The 18724-nt window shown below is 42.2% G+C and overlaps 2 protein-coding genes across 3 annotated transcripts in view; both read right to left on the reverse strand.

Moving 5' to 3' along the window:
* The window catches only part of C7H3orf70 (chromosome 7 C3orf70 homolog), a 175395-nt gene extending 164569 nt beyond the window's left edge, over window positions 1–10826 (reverse strand). Inside the window, exons 1-2 of one of the 2 annotated variants that reach the window (XM_030210443.1) lie at window positions 10570–10826; window positions 9379–9646 (exon numbers count right to left, since the gene is read on the reverse strand). In XM_030210443.1, the coding sequence (XP_030066303.1) occupies window positions 9379–9562 (184 nt within the window). In that variant the 5' untranslated portion in view covers window positions 9563–9646; window positions 10570–10826. Of the gene's footprint in view, window positions 1–9378; window positions 9647–10424; window positions 10448–10569 lie in introns of those variants that run through there. The other variant, XM_030210444.1, reaches the window with a different exon arrangement.
* Window positions 10827–11657: 831 nt separating this feature from the next.
* On the reverse strand, window positions 11658–18038 carry LOC115475096 (tigger transposable element-derived protein 6-like). The gene is made up of 2 exons (XM_030210835.1): window positions 17141–18038; window positions 11658–11965 (listed from the first exon to the last, which is right to left on the reverse strand). The coding sequence occupies exons 1-2, from the start codon at window positions 18036–18038 to the stop codon at window positions 11658–11660; spliced, it is 1206 nt and encodes a 401-aa protein (XP_030066695.1).
* Between the last annotated feature and the right edge of the window lie 686 nt (window positions 18039–18724).

Below are 18724 nucleotides of genomic sequence, written 5' to 3' on the forward strand. Positions count from 1 at the left end.
TTTCTGGGGAAAAACGAAACCCCCCGGAAATGGCTTGCGCGCCAGTAACTGGGAATTCCATAGAGGTTTAAGGCTTGACAGGCCTTTGATGTTGTTGAGCAATATCATTTTAGAAATTCTAGCTAATATTCAGATTTTTTTATGATTATATTCACTTTGCAATTTTAAGCTGTCTGCTCTAATAAAGCAATTTATATAAATCCATTAGAATGAAAATTCAATGATTTTGGGCAAACTGAGCCCTCTGTGGTTTTCTTCACATTTGTGGGATGGGATTGGCAGTCTTTCCGCTGACACGTTATCAAAGGAATCTGAGCCTTCCAGCAAGGCATAATAGGAAATTAGACAGCAGCCAGGAACACAATACTCAGAAGCTGAACTGAAAACCGAGGACAAACTTTTTCCTTTGGAAAAATACTTAGTTTTGGTTTGCCAACCAAGAAGAAATGATGCTCATAGAATAGTGGACCTTTATGCTACCTGAAAAAAATGATAGGCCTTATAAACACACCGGCATATGTTTAGTTACTGATGCATAAACATTCTACACATAATACTTCTTTTTGGAAAACTGTACTATTGTACACTATTGCATTTAACTATTTAAACATCTCTTAGCAGTCAGCTGCTTACCACAAAGCAGCACTCCCTCAGCACGGACCATGTGAAGAAAAACCTTTTATGGGATTTTCTCCAATACTTCCTCTTCTAAAGCAAAGAGCTATTCTGAGAGCTCAGTTAAACCAACAGAAATATGCATTCAGCAAGAAACAGAACTGCTAATGTGTATGCAGGGGGTGGGGAGGAGTGTTTTAATACAAGGATATATAAACATTGGGTAATTAAACAGAACCAAATTCAGTTATTCTACTAACTGCCATCTGCGAGTAAAGCCTTTTAATAGACTTTCTAAATATACACATCAGCCAGCTATTTACTAAAGTAAGATGAGGTGCTTAATGTCCAAAATTAATATATGGTAACTAAGTGGTCCTTTTACTAAGGTGCGCTGAAAAATGTCTTACGTGTAGGAGAGGGTTTTGGGCGCACACCGATCCATTTTCAGCACGCTTGTAAAAAAAGGCCTTTTTAAAATTTTTGTCGAAAATGGACATGCGGCAAAATCAAAATTGCCACAGTCCATTTTGGGTCTGTGACCTTACCACCCGCCATTGACCTAGCAGTAAAGACTCATGTGGTAACCGGGTTGTAATGACCTACATGCATCAAATGCCACTTGGCGCACATTGTGATAAAGTCACATCCAGGCTAGTTGGGTTAAGGCAGCTTCAGTCTGAACTACAAGTCCCAGAAGGCATTGCAGGCAAGGAGCCAGGGGGTGAGATGGAAAACCCGGACTGGACTCCTAGCTGCAATAAGGGAGGACATGGGTGTAAGCTAACAGGAGGTGTAGATTGGCTGCCACTAGGGGGAAAGAGAGTTAGGAAACCCTGTGTGCAGGAGCTCATCATTGGTCTCATTAGTTTAATGCTCAACTCAGCTGGTTTGGGGTGTGAGGAAGCTAATGGAAGGAGAATGATTGGTTGTGGTAGTTGAAGCCAGGGATTGATTAGGCAGGTGGGAAGGAGTCCCAGGAGTTGAGTTCAGTTCAGGAGAGAGAAGCAGAAGGAGAGAAGCAGTGGCAGGCTGAAAATCCTTGGGCAGGGAGATCCCTAAAGTACTGAAGCAGGCTGAGATTCCTTGGGTGAGAGGAAGTCCCAAAAGTATTGAATTCACTGTGGAGGAAGTCCCAAAAGTATGGAATTCACTGTGAAGCTGATGCAGGGGAAAACCCTTGGGTAGAAGGAGTCCCTAAAATATTGAACTCTCCTGAAGGTAAAAAGGATAGAAGATAGAAACTGCTACTGGGTGACTGAACTGTGATGATGAACTGAAAGAACTGTTTGTCTGGGGAATTGAATTACTGTTTATTGTGCCCTGGATAAAGAGCCCAGACTGGAGCCTGTATTGAATCCTGGTATGTGCTATGCTGCTGTTGGAACTGTGTACTAGAAACCTGCATGGAATAAAAGTCCTTAAGATTGGAAGTTACTGGTGGACATCTATTTCTTCATTGTACCGGGAGCCTGTGGCTGGAGGAGATCGTTCTATCCTTGGCTGCACAAGAGAGGCGCCTGGTTACAGCATCCTATACGCGCGTCCGAAAATAAAAATTATTTTTCAGACGTGCGCCAAAATTGAAATTACCGCAAGAACCATACAGTAGCTGGGCGGTAACTCAATTTTGGCATGCATTGGGCACAGGTAGAGCCTTACGCGGCTTAATAAAAGGACCCCTAAGACTCTGCATTAACTGTCACTTTATTATTATTATTATTACTATTTACATGAGCTTGATATACCACACATGCCAAGGACTGACTTCTAAACAGTTTACATAAAAACAAGAATAGGCTGCTAGAAAGAGAGAGACAGAAGAATTAGGAGTGGGCAGGGTAAACCAGGTTTATAAGGTGGGTTTTCAAGGCCACTTTAAACTTAAATGTAGGAGGGTTCAGATCGGATGGGAACAGACATGTTCTAGATTTGGGGACTAGCATAGCTAATAGCAGAGGCACAGGTAGAGCCTAGACGGACAACTGAGGGAGTGGGGGAGTTGGAGGAGACCAGCACTTGCAGAGTTAAGTGAACAAGACAGTGTGTAAGGAATAAGGAGGTGGGATAGGTAATCTGGAGCTGAAGGGAGGAAAAGACTTGAAAACAAGAGTTGAAAGTTTAAACTGAATGCAGGCTGAAAGAGGTAGCCCGTGTTCAAGACAGAGCAGGGGAGCGACATGATCGAAAGGTTTAGAGTAGAGTAGTGTAGGAGACAGACAGTGGTAGACTGAACCAATTCGAGGCATTTTGGGAAATAAATGGTAGATCAGCATACAAAGAGTTACAGTATTCAAGATGAGTGATTACCAAACGGAGAAGAGAGCGAATGGAATAGAATGAAAAGAAAGGCCAAGCGGCACATATACAATGAATATCAAAAAAGGAGGCTATAAGGATGGCATTTGATTTGATTTTTGAAGCTAAGATGACTATTGAAGTGGACTCTGAGGATTTTTACAGATTATTTAAAGTCCAGGGAACACCGGTCAATTGCTAACATTGAGGATTTATATTTTGTATTTATGGTGTTTTACAACTAGCCTGTATTATGCTTATGTTATTAAAAGTTTATTTAAAAAAAATGATAAGGTTAGATTTGGACAAGTTCCTAAAAGAAAAATCCATAAACCATTATGAAGATGGACTTGGGAAAATTCACTGCTGATTCCTGGGATAAGCAGCATAAAATCTGTTTTACTCTTTTGGGATCTTGCCAGATACTTGTGACCTCCATTGACCACTGCTGGAAATAGCATTCTAGGCTTGATGGATCTTAAGCATCGCCATACTGGGAAAGACTGATGTGCTTATAAGTTTAATGGCTTATGTTACCCTTTTATCATGTGTTAGCACTGGAAAGTTAAACACCATCTTTGGAGAGATTAGGCAATTATCCTATGGGGCATCAACTCCCTAATACAGCAGCTAATGCTGCTCCTGAGCACAATCTTACAAGGGCCAGCGGTATTTGAATGCAAAATCCACCTCCCAGCCCATCCCATTATCACCTCTCCTTATAAATATTAACTGCCCTTGGGGCCTGTGGCCTCCTCCACCCTTTTCAAAAAGGGTCTCTCTTCTAAAGAACCTTAAGATCCCCAATGGGCTACAGGCACAACTCCTCCCCCTCCCCCCAGGTTGTGGAGTGAAAATGTAGAACAGGACCCCTGATATGCTTCTGCCCTCCACAAATCTCGCCTTTCCCTTCACAAAGAAATCAAGTCCCTGGCCCAGGATCCAGCCTCCTAACCCTTATAATCCCTAAATCCTTGAGGGGGCAAAAATATCCTACTCACTCCTACCCCAAAATGCCACCATGTTACAAAATGACAGCACTTGACTGCTAGCAGTATGTTAGAATGTACCATTAGAGGTTAATCTTCTAGATAAGGGAGTGCTCCCTTATTTGGTACACTGATCCCCCTAGCAAACCTTTCTGACATACCTCTAGAGGTAGGGCAGTGCACCACAATATTTATTTGAATTTAGCTCTCGCCTTTTCCAGTAGTAGCTCAAGGTAGGTTACACTGAGGTACACTAGGTATTTAAAACATGACTGTACCCAAGACAGGGGTGAGTAGGGATCACTCCTGCTCCCCAAGAATTTACAGGTTATCGGGGGTGGATTGATATCTGGGAGGCATGGGGAACTAGTTGGTGGGCAAGATTTTTAGTGGGGATTGAGTCCAGGAAGGGTAGGGCTTGCAGGGGGCTTTTCTATTCTGCACTTTTGCTCCACATTAGGATTACCAGGGGGGGAGCATTGTTTAGGCTACTAGCCCACCACAGATATGAGAGTCCCCTAGAAGGGGGGGCCCTTTGACACACTGTGGCCAGGACAGTTCATGTATGAATCAGAAGAGGCAGACAGATGGAGGGACTTTGCATTCAAAAGACCTGTAGCCTTTTTAAATTTAACTTAAAACGTTTATCTCTCACAAATCAAAGCTTCTATGCAGGTTACAAATCAGCAGAAATAATTTTTTTAAACATCAAATACTACTGAATGAAGCTCGTACTCATTGTCAGTAGCGTAACAATTTTCATATTCTAGTGCTGATGGAGGCTCAGGATGATGGGCTCACTTACAAGAACCAAAAAGTATTTTTGTCAATCTGGGATTCGTATCTGCAGTCCTTACCTCCCAGGGCACAAAGCTTGATCCTAAACACATTATATTTTTTTTCTGGGGTGGGGGGGGGGAGACGGGAGACAATAGAATCATTACAGGCAACCTGATTTATTATTTATAATCCGCCCTTATCCAGAATGAACAAGCAAAACAATCATAAATACACATCATCACAAAACAAGAGCTCCCAGTACATTAAGTCAAAGCAGTGGCTGTCAATTTAGTCAAGATAATCCGTATGCCAGACGTAATAAACCTTGTTTTAACAAACACTTAAAAGCTGTCGTTTCTCTCATGCCGAATCTTCAGTGGCATATGTTCTACTCCAGAGGATCAGCAATGGTAAAAATACTCTCTCTCTCATGTGATTTCGAGATGGAAAGCACGAAAGTCCAGAACCACTAGGCTGCAAATAGATGCAGAGCGCGAGGTTGGAGCATATTGCTGCAGTCCAGAACGCAGATACAAAGAGTCTTGATACAAGCACATATGAACAAGCAACAATTTACATTTAATGCAATAGGCTACCTTGCAATGAAATCAAATAAGGGGTAATGTTCAAATTTTGACAAATTGTACAGTAATCATACTGTTGAATTCTGGCCTATCTACAAAGATTGAACACGTGAGGCTGGCAAACCCACTTGATGAGTGGTATGGGTGGCATATTTGGATTTCTATTTTCCCTTTTTGCAATGCCATGGAGGGCCTTAAGAATACAGGTCTTCAATGCCCAGGTGAACAGGATTGACTTGTTGGGGTGCTTATGGGGGAGGGGATACAATAATGATAAGGAAAAGCTGAAATATTGTTATTATATACTTGCTTGTTTTCAGTTCTTCCGGTGTATAATTCTTGCTTGGACTATACAAATTTACCGTTTTCTATTTTTCTCTAATAGAAAACTGTACTGCCTAAAAACATCAAATACAACACAAAATATGAAATACACAACAGCAGCATTAAAAGCCTCCCTGTGTCTATTTAAAATATTTTAATGGATAGCGAATACGGGATTGGGCCTGCCATCATGTGTTCCTTCAGCTGGGAATGCATACAAAATACACCACAAGGTTTACTAAGTTTCAGTACTATGCTTTGTAGATCAGTAAATCCCTTGGGATTCTGCAGTAATTTTTCCTACATGTCATTTTTTTGGTCCATTAACCAGTAAAACCTAACGTATCCCATGCAGGAGTAATGCATTCTGGCCCTGATGCTTGGCAGCAAATGCAAGGGCTAGAGGCTATTAGTGCTGGACCAGCGCCCACATTTGCCAGCGCAAAGTGCAGAGAGGACTCTAGCATGGGGAACAACAAGCGCATCAAAGTGTACCCCTAACGGTATGCTAATACCATTTAAATTAGCTGATTTTCTATTCCCTCTGTTCCTGTGAAGAGTGCCCTGAACCATGAGGGAACCTAACACCAGCTCAGAGCTGGTGTTAAGTGTCTGAAGAGGCCAAGAAGGGATTAACAGCTGATGGGACAATGCAGGGTTTCTGAAACAGCCCACAGACCCGGCCCAGTAAGAGGGGGATTAGCCATCCGGCTGAATTTCGGGGTGACTGTGAGACAGTCTCCTCTGTCCCGCTCTGAAGTTTTAAAGTGTTCAAAAGAAATCAAACAAAATAAAACATGGAAAAGAAAATATACCTTTTTTATTGGACAAAACAATACATTTCTTGATTAGCTTTCGAAGGTTGCCCTTCTTCGTCAGATCGGAAATAAGCATATTGCTTATTTCCGATCTGACGAAGAAGGGCAACCTTCGAAAGCTAATCAAGAAATGTATTAAGTTATGTCCAATAAAAAAGGTATCATCTTATTTTCTTTTCCATGTTTTATTTTGTTTGATTTCTATTGATAACCTTAAGAGTGGACTAACACGGCTACCACACTCCTCTACTTAAAGTGTTCAAAGGAATTTGCTGTGACTCACAGAAAGTTACCCCCCCCCTTTTTTTTAACAATAAAAGGAGCAGCAACTTTACCTGTGCTAGATGGGAAGCAAAGCATGGCGCCTCCTCCCCCTGGCCATGCAGGGCTCCCTCTTGAGCAACTGGCACCTCTTCCTCCTCCTCCCCTCTGGTGTTCTTGGCATGCGCTGAAGAGTTGTGTTTAATGCACAACTCTTCAGTGCATATGCCGGGCACTATCCTCCCCCTAACTTCAAACATCTCTTAATGCTCAGTGCTAATGAGTGAACCTATATTTGAATCTCAGTGTTGAACATTAGGGAGTTGCTCAGTACTGGTGCTGCTCAGTACATCATTGGAGTCTTGAGCATCGGGGCCTCTGATTTTTAACACTTATTAGTGCTGCTTAATCGTTTCTACACCACAGTAAAAAGAAAAGAAAAATCTTTATGACCAGAAATTAAAAAAAACAAAGTGTCGTTAAAATAAATATTTAATTTTTCAGCCTGCACACAAATGTACAACACAGCAAACGTTAAAACATAAGAGGCCTAATTACCAAAATGCACAAAAATAGCTCTAAGGGCCATGTTAAAATGGGTATGATCCTTGGAACAAATGCACTCTGCATAGGAGTATATTAGCCAAAAACTGCTGCTTACACCCAACCCCCTCCCAGTTCTCATTCTCCCTCCATAGAACCTTGCCTTCCACTGGAACAAGGCTCTGCCCTCTCTGGGCAATATCCAAAGATAGTTTCCTACTTCCTATTGTGTCAGCCTCCAGTGCCAATCTGGTGATAGCTACTATACACCACTAGGTGGTGGCAGATCAACAGTCTCCTGCTGGCATGAGCTAGGAGCCACCCAGAAAGAAAAGAGCACTTAAGTGTGTAAGGAGAGTAATTGTATCTATATCAGAGGTGGAGACTGGAATGGGGTGAGGTTGGAAAACACTACATGTTCAGGACATGGCCTCCCTCACATTTCATACTGATAAAATGCAACTAGGATCAGCACACTAGCAATTGATTATAGTCATAGAACAGGAGCAAAATTTCATAGGTTGGAAGTGTGTATTAAAATTTGGTTCCCTAGTAAAAAATATGCTTATTTTAATGGTTTGCATATGCAGGAATGTTAAGATGCAATGTTATTTATTGGAATTTAATGACCGCTTTTATGAAGAGAGGCAGTGTACAGCAGGTACAGTTTGACATAAAACTTACAATTCTGTTCACAGTGGGCCCAAACTTCTGAGCGCCTAAATTTGTGCCCTATTTTCAGCCAAACTTAGCAGTATTACTTTTCAGGTGAAAATTTCATCTTAATTTAGGAGTTTAAACATTATGCTCTTAAATTTAGGCCTGCTATTCATTTGACTAGATTTCCAAGCCTAATCCATGACCCGAGTACTGAAAAATCAGTGCTAAGCTCCTAACTTGTTTTCCCCACCCTATATCCATGCCTGTTGCCCCCACTTTTTAAGATCCTAAATTGGAGAGTTTAGTGAAATTTTGAATAAAAATTTATGCACTCTGTCCTAGTAAATTTTGAAAGAGGCCAATTTATAAACACAACTTTCACTATTAGAAGCATAAATCCTTTGGATATGGGGCACAGTATAAACAATAATAAAGTGACCAAATATTAAAACAAATACAATCAATGGGGTAAACCTGGAGATAGCAAATTGAATCTTTGTTATAAGAAGAATTAAAACCTTCTTTCTTCAGCCCAAGATAGGCAGTTTTATTTTTTGGATTTGTATAGGTACATTTTTGTTCGCTGTATGGGATAGAATTTGTGATATTTTATATACTGTTTCTATGTGTGAGATTTTGTTCTATGTATCATTTGTTTATATTGTTATTTCTTGTAATTTTTATTATGTAATTTTTGTAACCCGTTCTGGGTATTACCAATAGAGCAGGCTAAATACATGATTAAATAAGAGTAACATGATAAACATCTAACAGCACTGTAAAAACAAATCATAAAGCAGAAACGTGTGCTAAATCAGTTGCTCTATTACAGGCTTAGTAATAGGGCTTAGCTCACACATTCAGCATAATACGCCTTTTAACATATAGACTTATAAGTGTTGCTGTATTAAGGAGATTCATTTCTCCAAAAGATACTATTTAAAAAATCCTATTTAATGAACAATTTTAATTTTTTTTTGTTTACAAGAGCCTTCAGTATTTCTAAATTTAGTCGTGATCAAATGCCAAACAAGAAAAGGAGTCGTTTTAGTTTAAAGATGCCATTTATTAGGTCAGCTCAGAAAAATAACAGTAGCTAAGAGAGAGCAGAGCTGATGCCTTCCTTCACAGATGGCTCTCAAGGGAAAATCCTCCGGTCTAGTTTCCATTCCCTATTTAGTGCTACTCACTAACTATACTGAAAGCACACATACAGCATCAAAAGAGCAAGGGAGGCAGCATATTGCAAGTAAAATGAACATTTCTTGGCTATGCAGTTCATTTCCTGTTTTCAATAATCCACTGTTATTAAGCTGAAAAGTTAAATGATTTTTTTTTAATAAACGTGCTCAGTGAAAGTTTTATTCTTACTCAACATCCAACAAGAAAAAAAAAACAAAAAGGAAAAAATGTTTGCTTTCACTAACTTTCAATTATTTCAGTCCGGCTCAGAATTCCATTTACTAGCATAGAGAATTTAGAAGTGGGGAAAAAGAGAGGACTTACAGTGACACCACCCTAGATGACAACACCAATGAAGCCTGAAGCATTTGCCATGGCTGTGAGTGGCGCAAATGGAGAGGCCATCGCAAGGCTGGAAATCAGGTCTGCCTGCACAGCTCCGAGCCAGAGCCTGAGCTTCATCCACTTTGTCGCTCTTCAGCCCGTTCTGGGCTGCTGCAGCTGTCATCTCCTCAACGGAGCCCAAGGAAAGCAGGAGGCGAGGCGAAGAAGACAGGGCAAGGAGAATCCTTTGCAGGGAAAGCCCTACCGCCTGATCAGGGCAGAGAGAAAAAGCTTGGTCACACAATAGCAAGGAAATCCCACCCTTCCAGAAAAAAAAAAAAAAAATTTACACACTCTCCATATTAACTGTTAAAATCCTTCTGATCTTCTCCTAGCAACCTCCCCCCTTCCAATCCCTCCCAAAACTGAGAAGAGGCGAGAAGCAGTATAACTGCAGTGCCTCTTGGGGCAAAAGATTAGAATCAAGAAACACCAAAACTAGGCACGAAAAGATTGAAGGGGAACTTCCCACTTGAAAAGGCCAGACACGACTTCCCACCCACTCTTTCAGCCTCGTGGAAGACACAAAGAATACTCCCCTTCCTCTAACATCAGGGCTGATGACAGCACTTCTCTGGGGAAAAAACAAAACAGAAACAAATTGTGCCCGCATTTCTTTAATCCAAGCCAACCCATAAAGAAACTATAAAAATAAAAGAAGCTACAATTTTTACTTTGGTCAAAATTTATTTCTAGACAGGCTTCTGTCAGATAGCTATGTTAAAGGAGGAGGGGTGGGGGGTGGAGAGACATATGAAGGAAAATTTTAGCGGACTACCAAGCACCCAACTTTAAAAACCGATACCGAGTGTGCCCAAGAGCCAGTCAATATTTTTAATATCAACCGGCAATCATCAGAGCTCGCCCAAATGCGTTGCATCCCAAAGCAAAATAGCTTTAGAAATCATGAACTCCCTCATCCTGCGACTACATGACACCAGTGGACCCTCAGTTATCACTCCCGAAACAAGAAACACGGACACCACCTCGAGTGAGATGTCTAAGGCTACTCTCTCTGACTGAGTTATACTCGGAGGACTTTAGGAACAATCCGGAAAACGCTTCGGGGGTGGACCCCAGCCGCGAAGCTTTTCCCCTCCCCCCCAAACCTTGCCCCCCTCCCCCTCTTACTCTCGCGCCGCCCCGGGCTGTCCGCTTCGCAGCTGCTCCGTTCTCTGCAGCTCCTGCTCCATGGCGGGTTTCACACGGCGGGGCTTTTACCTTCGGCTTCCACAGAGCCCCAAACCAGCCACACAGTGAAAAATAACGAAATAAAAGGAAAACCCCGCTAAACTTCTCAGCCCTTGCCACCAAGTCTTCGCTCCCTGAGTGAGCAGCACTTCTGCAAAGTTACACGCCTGAAGCTTAAACACCCTCCGCTTCACTTCTCGTCCTCCAGGCTCGCGCGCGCCCCCCCCCCCCGCATTCCAAGCGCCCACCTACAGAGTGCACGCGCAATCCCAGTCTGCCCCGCCCCTAATCCAAAATCTCCATGCAGTTGTCAAGGAACAAATTCAAACACCCCGTGAGGGCAGCCGCTATACTCTTCTGTAATGATGCTTGCATGTAACCCAAAGAGAGCTGGGGGGGAAATATGGATGGGAGGGCTGATGGAAATGTCCCATCAAGCCAATCTTTGGTCCTGCCCACAAGCCCTCTAGTTACTGATGCTGTTTTGGGCAAAATATTAGCCAGGGCGCTAAACAGAGTAGAGGGGGACTCACGACTCTCAAGACAGGAGTAACAGATGAAAAATTCTTTATTGAGGCACCAAAGTTAGATTGGACACAGGTCTGTGTTTCTGCAGACTGGCCACCTGCTTCAGGGGTCACAGAATTTCTAAAGCCACTGCACTGTGTATGGTACCTGTAATAGTATATATGTTTATGAACACCAATGATGTTGTCAGTGGAGGGCAGTATTGCGAAGCAATAACTAGGATCAAAGCTATATATAAATAGATAGATAGATATAATAGGTACCATAGACAGGGGTCCTATTACTATGGTGTGCTAGCATTTTTAGCATGTTCTAAATGCTAGAGACCCTATATATACCTATACATATATATATATATATACAGTGCAATCCGCTTAAGTGCAAGGGCCTGGGACCGAAGAAATAGATGCAGTTAACAGGAGCGTGCGCTTAACCGTTGTGAGCCAAAGAAGCTTGACATCTGATAAACATATGAACATTACTGTTTATTAAATGTACACTCAATACAGTCTCTGGTATTTGGCTTTCTTAAAATAGTCAGTGATAGTCCTCTGCACACTACGGTGTCTTTGGGTTTCGTAGATTAAGTCTGCCAGACGGTAAAATCGTTCATAGCTCTGACACCCAGTGTTCTCCAGGTAGGCCCTAATGGTGCTGAGACCCTCCAGTGCTGTAGCGAAAGTGGCAGGAGGTTGTTGGATCAGTGCCTCGCTGCTCATCTGATCGCTTGCTTCATCGGTGGCCGTTGCCTGCTTGCAGGCGCAGAGCTCGACATCCGTGCTGTCACCGGCTGTCTGTATACTGCAATCTGTTGGAATGTAATTGTATTTTACATGCATTGCCTGTCACCTATTATTTCTCTGTGATTACTCTGTGACCTCTGATGTGAATTACTTAGAGAGGTCACACAGCTATGCAACTTCCTGTGGGGGTCTGATGCAGCACATGCAGCACATGGAGCACATGGAGCTCATGATCTCTCCTAACCTGAGAGGATCTATGGTGGTGTGAGCATCCATTACCATCTAAGCACATGGAAGGAGCTGATAATACAAATGTATAGTAATATGTATATATAAGCCTGTCTGATTATAATCTAACTGCAAACTGTGAGTAAACAGATGTTTTGTTACTTCAACTTTAAAGTGACTCAGCAGTGAATTATTCAGGGGTGAATGAGAGAGAGATGAAGAAAGAAATTAACATTTCTAAAGCTGAAGCTGTGTGTACTAAAATCTGCTAATTATTTACTACAAATAATCCAACAAAAGGGTTATGGGCCCAGGGCCAGGAATTGAAAAAGAAGAGAAATATTACCAGGCAGTAAAAAAGGCCACATTTTTCTCTTAAGTTTTAAAGGAAAGATTCAGTCTGTCTCTCTCTCCCCCCACACAGCAGACAGAAGGCTAAGAAAATGGCTGAGGGAAGAAATTCACCATTGTTCTATTCTCTCAAGGTGCCTAAATTAAATGAGTTTAATTATCAGCAGTGGGAACTAAGATTCATATGTCTCCTTCGAGCAAAAAGATTAGATATATGCTTAGACCAAGACAGAACAGCTGAAAATATGGCTGAATGGGACAATGCAAACTATTATGTGAAGTGCATGCTTTTGGAAGCTCTCTCAGAGAAACAAGCCATATTAGTGGAGGGAAAAGATACACCAAAGGACATTTTATATAAACTGAGAACTATGTATGCAACTACATATGCAAAGCAGCAACCAATTTGGTTGGCAGAGTTGAATGAAACCAAATTAAGGAATAAAAGTAAATGTAATGATCACATTATGCATCTTATGTCTTCATTTCAAAAGTTAGAACTTTCTGGAATTCCCATGTGTGATGCATTGAAAAGAGCATTTCTTTTTACCTCACTATCAAAGAAGTTTGATGTTTTTAGGTCTGTAAATGAGGCCATTGAAGGGCAATCTTTTGAACAGGCAACATCAAAACTAAGGCAGGAATGCATAATAAATGATTCTGAGGAGATGTGTTCTCAAAGCAAGTCAGAGAGAAATGAAACAAATTTCTTGGCAAAGAACAGAGGAAGGCGGAGCTATGGGAAAACTCCACCCAAGGGCAAGCTGATTTGCTACTCATGTGGAAAGGAGGGACATGTATCTAAATGGTGTAAGGAAACACAAAACACTCCCTCTAGCTCACCTAAGCCAATGGAACTAAAGAATTTTCAAACCAGGAAATGTATGAAGGACAAAGATAAACACAAGGGCTTTCTAATGGCAGAAAAATCTTTGACTATGGTAAATAATAATTCAAATGAAAGTACTTGGATTTTGGATTCAGGGAGCACATGCCATTTAACCAATTGTAAGGATTTCTTTCAGGAAATGTGTCCAGAGGAAGGTATTCTTAAAACTGCAAACGCAGGGACTGCTAAGATCCAAGCAAAAGGTATTGGATTCTTAAAATGCAAAGTGTCTAATGAAGTTAAAGAAATTCCTGTAAGTGATGTCTTGTATATTCCCCAAGCAGTTTGTAATATGCTTAGTGTATCTACATTAGATAAGAAGGGATTTGTGATTCATTTTGAAAACAGTAAGTGCACAATCTCTAAAAATGATGAAGTGTATGCTGAAGCTTTTATGCATAATGATGTTTATAAACTGAGCATTTCAGGTGAAGCCTCACATATGGCGCAAGTAAGGAAGAATGATGGTAAATGTAGTCTGGAAATCTGGCATCGCCGCCTGGGACATCGTGATTCTAAGGTGATCCAGGATCTTTACAGTAAGCAACTGGCCACCGGCATTCAGATAAGTGCAGATGCTGGTAAAATGGAGAAATGCATAGACTGTGTTACTCAAAAAGGTGTAAGACCCTCATTTCCTGCATACACAGGAAATAGGAGTAATAAAGTGCTGGACTTAATACACAGTGACTTATGTGGACCGTTTAATATCCCATCATTGGGAAATAACAGATTTGTGCTAATATTCTTGGATGATTTCTCTAGATATTGTGTGGCCTATTTGCTGAAAGAGAAAAGTCAAGTCACAGACATGCTGAAGAAATACGTAGCCATGGTGAGCAATAAATTTGAAAGAAAACCAAAGGTTCTTCAGACCGACAATGGTGGTGAGTTCACTTCACAAAGCATGCGCACATTTCTAGAACAAGAAGGCATTCAGCATATCACAACAGTAGCTTATACACCAGAGCAAAATTCTGTTGCAGAGAGAAAATTTAGGTCACTTGTGGAAATGACCAGGTGTATGCTGTCAGATAGCAATCTCCCTAAAAGACTATGGGGGGAAGCCATTCTCACAGCAGTGTACCTACAAAACAGAATGCCAACTAAAGGCGCTGAGCGCACACCACATGAGACATGGCATGGTAGGAAGCCAAACCTGTCACACATAAGAACATTTGGAAGTACAGCATATGCTCATATACCAAAGCAAAGAAGGCATAAGCTGGATTCCACAACAGAAAGGGGCATTTTAGTTGGCTATGCTCCAGGACACAAAGGATATAGAATTTTGAATCTGAAAACTGGCATTGTTGGCATAAGACATGTTACATATTTTGATGAAAACAAAAGGGTTGATAAAGGCTGGATTATCCCAGATGAGCCTTATCATCCAGAATATGAAACTAGAACCATAATAGACATGCCAGTGTATATAAATGCCATACCAAGGCAGATGTCTGAAAGCAACTCATCTGTATCTAACGAGGAACAGGCAGAGGAAGCAGACACAGAAAGGATCATTGAAGAAGACAGTACAGTTGGAGAAGGGGAATCAATTGGAGAAGAACTCTCAGATTTAGAGGATGCGGAAAGGTCAGACCAACCTGTTGTCAGACGCTCATCCAGGGAAAACAAAGGTGTTCCACCCCCAAGACTGTCTTACCTAACAAAGTCAGCAGAAGCTCAAGAGCCCTTAACATGGGATGAGATTGAGAAAATGCCAGCAGAAGAAGCTGCTGAATGGCATAAAGCTGCACAAGAAGAAATTGATGCATTGGATAAAAATAATACTTGGATTCTTACAAAATTACCTCCTGGCAAGAAAGCTATAGGATGCAAATGGGTATTCAAGTTAAAAAGGAATGCACAAGGAAAAGTGGAAAGGTATAAAGCCAGATTAGTGGCAAAGGGATATCTTCAAAAATATGGAGAAGATTTTGATGAAGTGTTTGCACCTGTAGTGAAACACACGACAATTAGAACACTTCTGAGCATTGCAGTCTCAAAAGGCATGCAAGTCAACCACATTGATGTGAAAACAGCATTTCTTCACGGAGATATAACTGAAGACTTGTACATGGAACAGCCAACAGGTTTCATAAATACAAAACAAAGACAGCTAGTGTGTAAATTAAACAAAGGTCTTTATGGATTAAAGCAAAGTGCAGAATGTTGGAATGATAAATTGCATGAAATATTGACAAATTTAGGATTTAAGCAAGGTGAAGCAGATAAATGCTTGTACACTAGGTGCAGAAATGGACAATATGCATACATTTTAGCTTTTGTTGATGATCTGCTCATTGCAAGCAAAAGTGAGCAAGAGTACAAGGACATTGTAAAGTGTTTAAACCTCAATGTTGAGATAAAAGAACTGGGTAATGTGTCATACTATCTTGGTATAGAAATTGAGAAACAAAATGATGGTTCTTATCTTCTAAGCCAGAAGCAGAAAATAAATGAGCTTATTGAAAGTTTAGGTATGCAAGATGCCCAAGTTGTAAGCACTCCCATGATCACTGATTTTCTGAAGGATGAAACAGTAAGAGAACCTTTACCAGATAACATCCAATATAGATCAGCCATAGGTAAGCTTTTATATCTAGCTACCACATACAGGGCTGATATAGCAAATGCAGTAGGAATTTTGAGCAGAAGGGTCAGCTCACCTACCAAATCAGATTGGACTGCAGTTAAAAGGATGGTAAGGTATTTAAAGGGTACCATTGATTGTAAATTAAAGGTTTCAGCCAATAGTAATCCAAAACTAATATGTTACTGTGATTCAGATTGGGCAGGGGATCATTCTGATTATAAATCCACAAGTGGATATGTGTTTATGTATGGAAATGTACAAATTTCATGGGCCAGTCATAAACAAAGTATTGTGAGTTTGTCTTCTACAGAAGCTGAATATGTGGCCGTATCGGAAGCGTGCAGAGAACTGATGTGGATTGAAAAACTTTTGCTGGATTTCGGAATAGCTGAAAAGAGACCAATCCAGATAATGGAAGATAATCAGAGCTGCATCCGACTGTCACAGAATGACAAGGTTCAGTCACGCACCAAGCACATCGCAACGAAATACCACAACGTGCGAGAGTTGGCAAAAGAAGGGGTCATCAGTCTACACTATTGTCACACCAGTGAGATGACAGCTGACATCATGACCAAACCGTTACCCAGAGAACATTTTGTGAATCTGCGTATAAAGCTTGGACTTTGTATGAATAAATAATTGCATGACAGTTATGCATGAGAAGGGGTTTGTTGGAATGTAATTGTATTTTACATGCATTGCCTGTCACCTATTATTTCTCTGTGATTACTCTGTGACCTCTGATGTGAATTACTTAGAGAGGTCACACAGCTATGCAACTTCCTGTGGGGGTCTGATGCAGCACATGCAGCACATGGAGCACATGGAGCTCATGATCTCTCCTAACCTGAGAGGATCTATGGTGGTGTGAGCATCCATTACCATCTAAGCACATGGAAGGAGCTGATAATACAAATGTATAGTAATATGTATATATAAGCCTGTCTGATTATAATCTAACTGCAAACTGTGAGTAAACAGATGTTTTGTTACTTCAACTTTAAAGTGACTCAGCAGTGAATTATTCAGGGGTGAATGAGAGAGAGATGAAGAAAGAAATTAACATTTCTAAAGCTGAAGCTGTGTGTACTAAAATCTGCTAATTATTTACTACAAATAATCCAACACAATCGACAGCTACGTATCGGTGGAACTGCTCTTTGCTAACACCGGCTGGGATGTCAGCAACCACGCTGGCTGCATCCGTTTGGTCCCTGCCCGCATCCTTGAAAAAGCGTGCCCGCCTGTAGCATTTGATGATGGTTGCCTGTGTGACCCGATTCCAGGCTTCTTTCTGCAGGTGCAGGGAATCCAACAGGGACAGAGAACAAGCCAGTTCAATGGCACGTTTGTTATCATCAGTCTGTCCGTCCATAAGGCCCATCAGACACCTTAGAAGAAGAGCACGATAATGGGCTTTAAAATTGGCTATGATGCCCTGATCCAATGGTTGGATCAGCGAGGTAGTGTTTGGAGGCAGGAAGACCAGCTTAACATGAGACAGCCTGGCAGGAGCATTGTGAGCAGCAGAATTGTCGCAGAGCAGCAAAATGGGACGCTTCTGTGCCCTCATTCTGGTGTTTAAATCCTTTAGCCACTGCTTCCAAAGGTCCCCAGTCATCCACGAATTGGCATTCGCCCGGTATGACACAGGGAGCCGCTTCACGTTCTTGAAGCAACGGGGCTGCTTGCTCTTCCCGATGACCAGGGGTTCCAGCTTCTCACCCCCATCCATATTGCAGCATAGGAGGATGGTCAGTCGTTCCTTGGACGCTTTGCTTCCCGTAGGTGTGGCCTGCTTGAATGCCAGTGTGCCATCAGGAATGGCCCGCCAGTAGAGGCCGGTTTCATCGGCGTTGAAAATGTCCCGAGGTGCATACTCGTTCAGGATGGAAGGAAGGACCGACACCACCCAATTTTCAGCCCCCGAGTCATCAGCATCCTGCCTCTCACCGTGCTGCTTCTTAAATGTGATATTGTTCCTTCTTTTCCACCTTTCCAGCCACCCGACAGTGGCTTTGAAGTCATTTAGCCCAAGACAGCCAGCTAACTGGCCAGCTTTCTCCATGAGCAGCGGACCGCTTACAGGAAACTGTCTGCTCCTGACCTGTGAAAACCACCGAAGGAGAGCCTCCTCAACCTCCTCAGCCTTTCCCGCCCGCTTACGTTTCCGTTGTGGGTTTCTGTTGCTTCGCCAGTCTCCCAGAAGCTGGTGTTCCCGCTTTAAGATTCGCGAAATTTGACTGGGGTTCACGCCATATTCTCGGGCAATAGATGCCTGCTCTGCCCGTTTTTTAATTTCTTCAGCACTTCTATTCTTTCACATAAGGTTAAAGTCTTACTTTTGCGTTGCTCCATGGCGCACTGTAATCGCCTTTCCTCCGCACCTGTGCCGCTTGTGTACCGTTAACCAACGAGACGTCACACCCCTTGGTCGCGTGGCAACAGAACGGGAGGGTCGGCGGGAGCATCCCCGGTGCTCTCGATGGCTCTTTGCAAAATTTCAGCAAAGTGTTGACCGGGAGCAATACCGCATGTGGCCACCGGGGGGCACCCGCTATGGAAGTCGGAAAGGGTTTTTTTTTTTGCTTCCCTGCAGGCAGGCAGCAGATCCACAGGGTTGGCTAGGAAAGCCGAGACCCTCCCCTCCAGGGGAGGGGGGGGGGCGACTTTTCCTTTCAACAGGTCAGAGAGGTTTCTCCGGATTACTATGTTGGTGTTGCTCGCCGCCGACAGGGGCGCCTTGACCGAGAA

The sequence above is a fragment of the Microcaecilia unicolor genome, chromosome 7, assembly GCF_901765095.1.
Source record: "Microcaecilia unicolor chromosome 7, aMicUni1.1, whole genome shotgun sequence".
Classification (NCBI taxonomy): domain Eukaryota; kingdom Metazoa; phylum Chordata; class Amphibia; order Gymnophiona; family Siphonopidae; genus Microcaecilia; species Microcaecilia unicolor.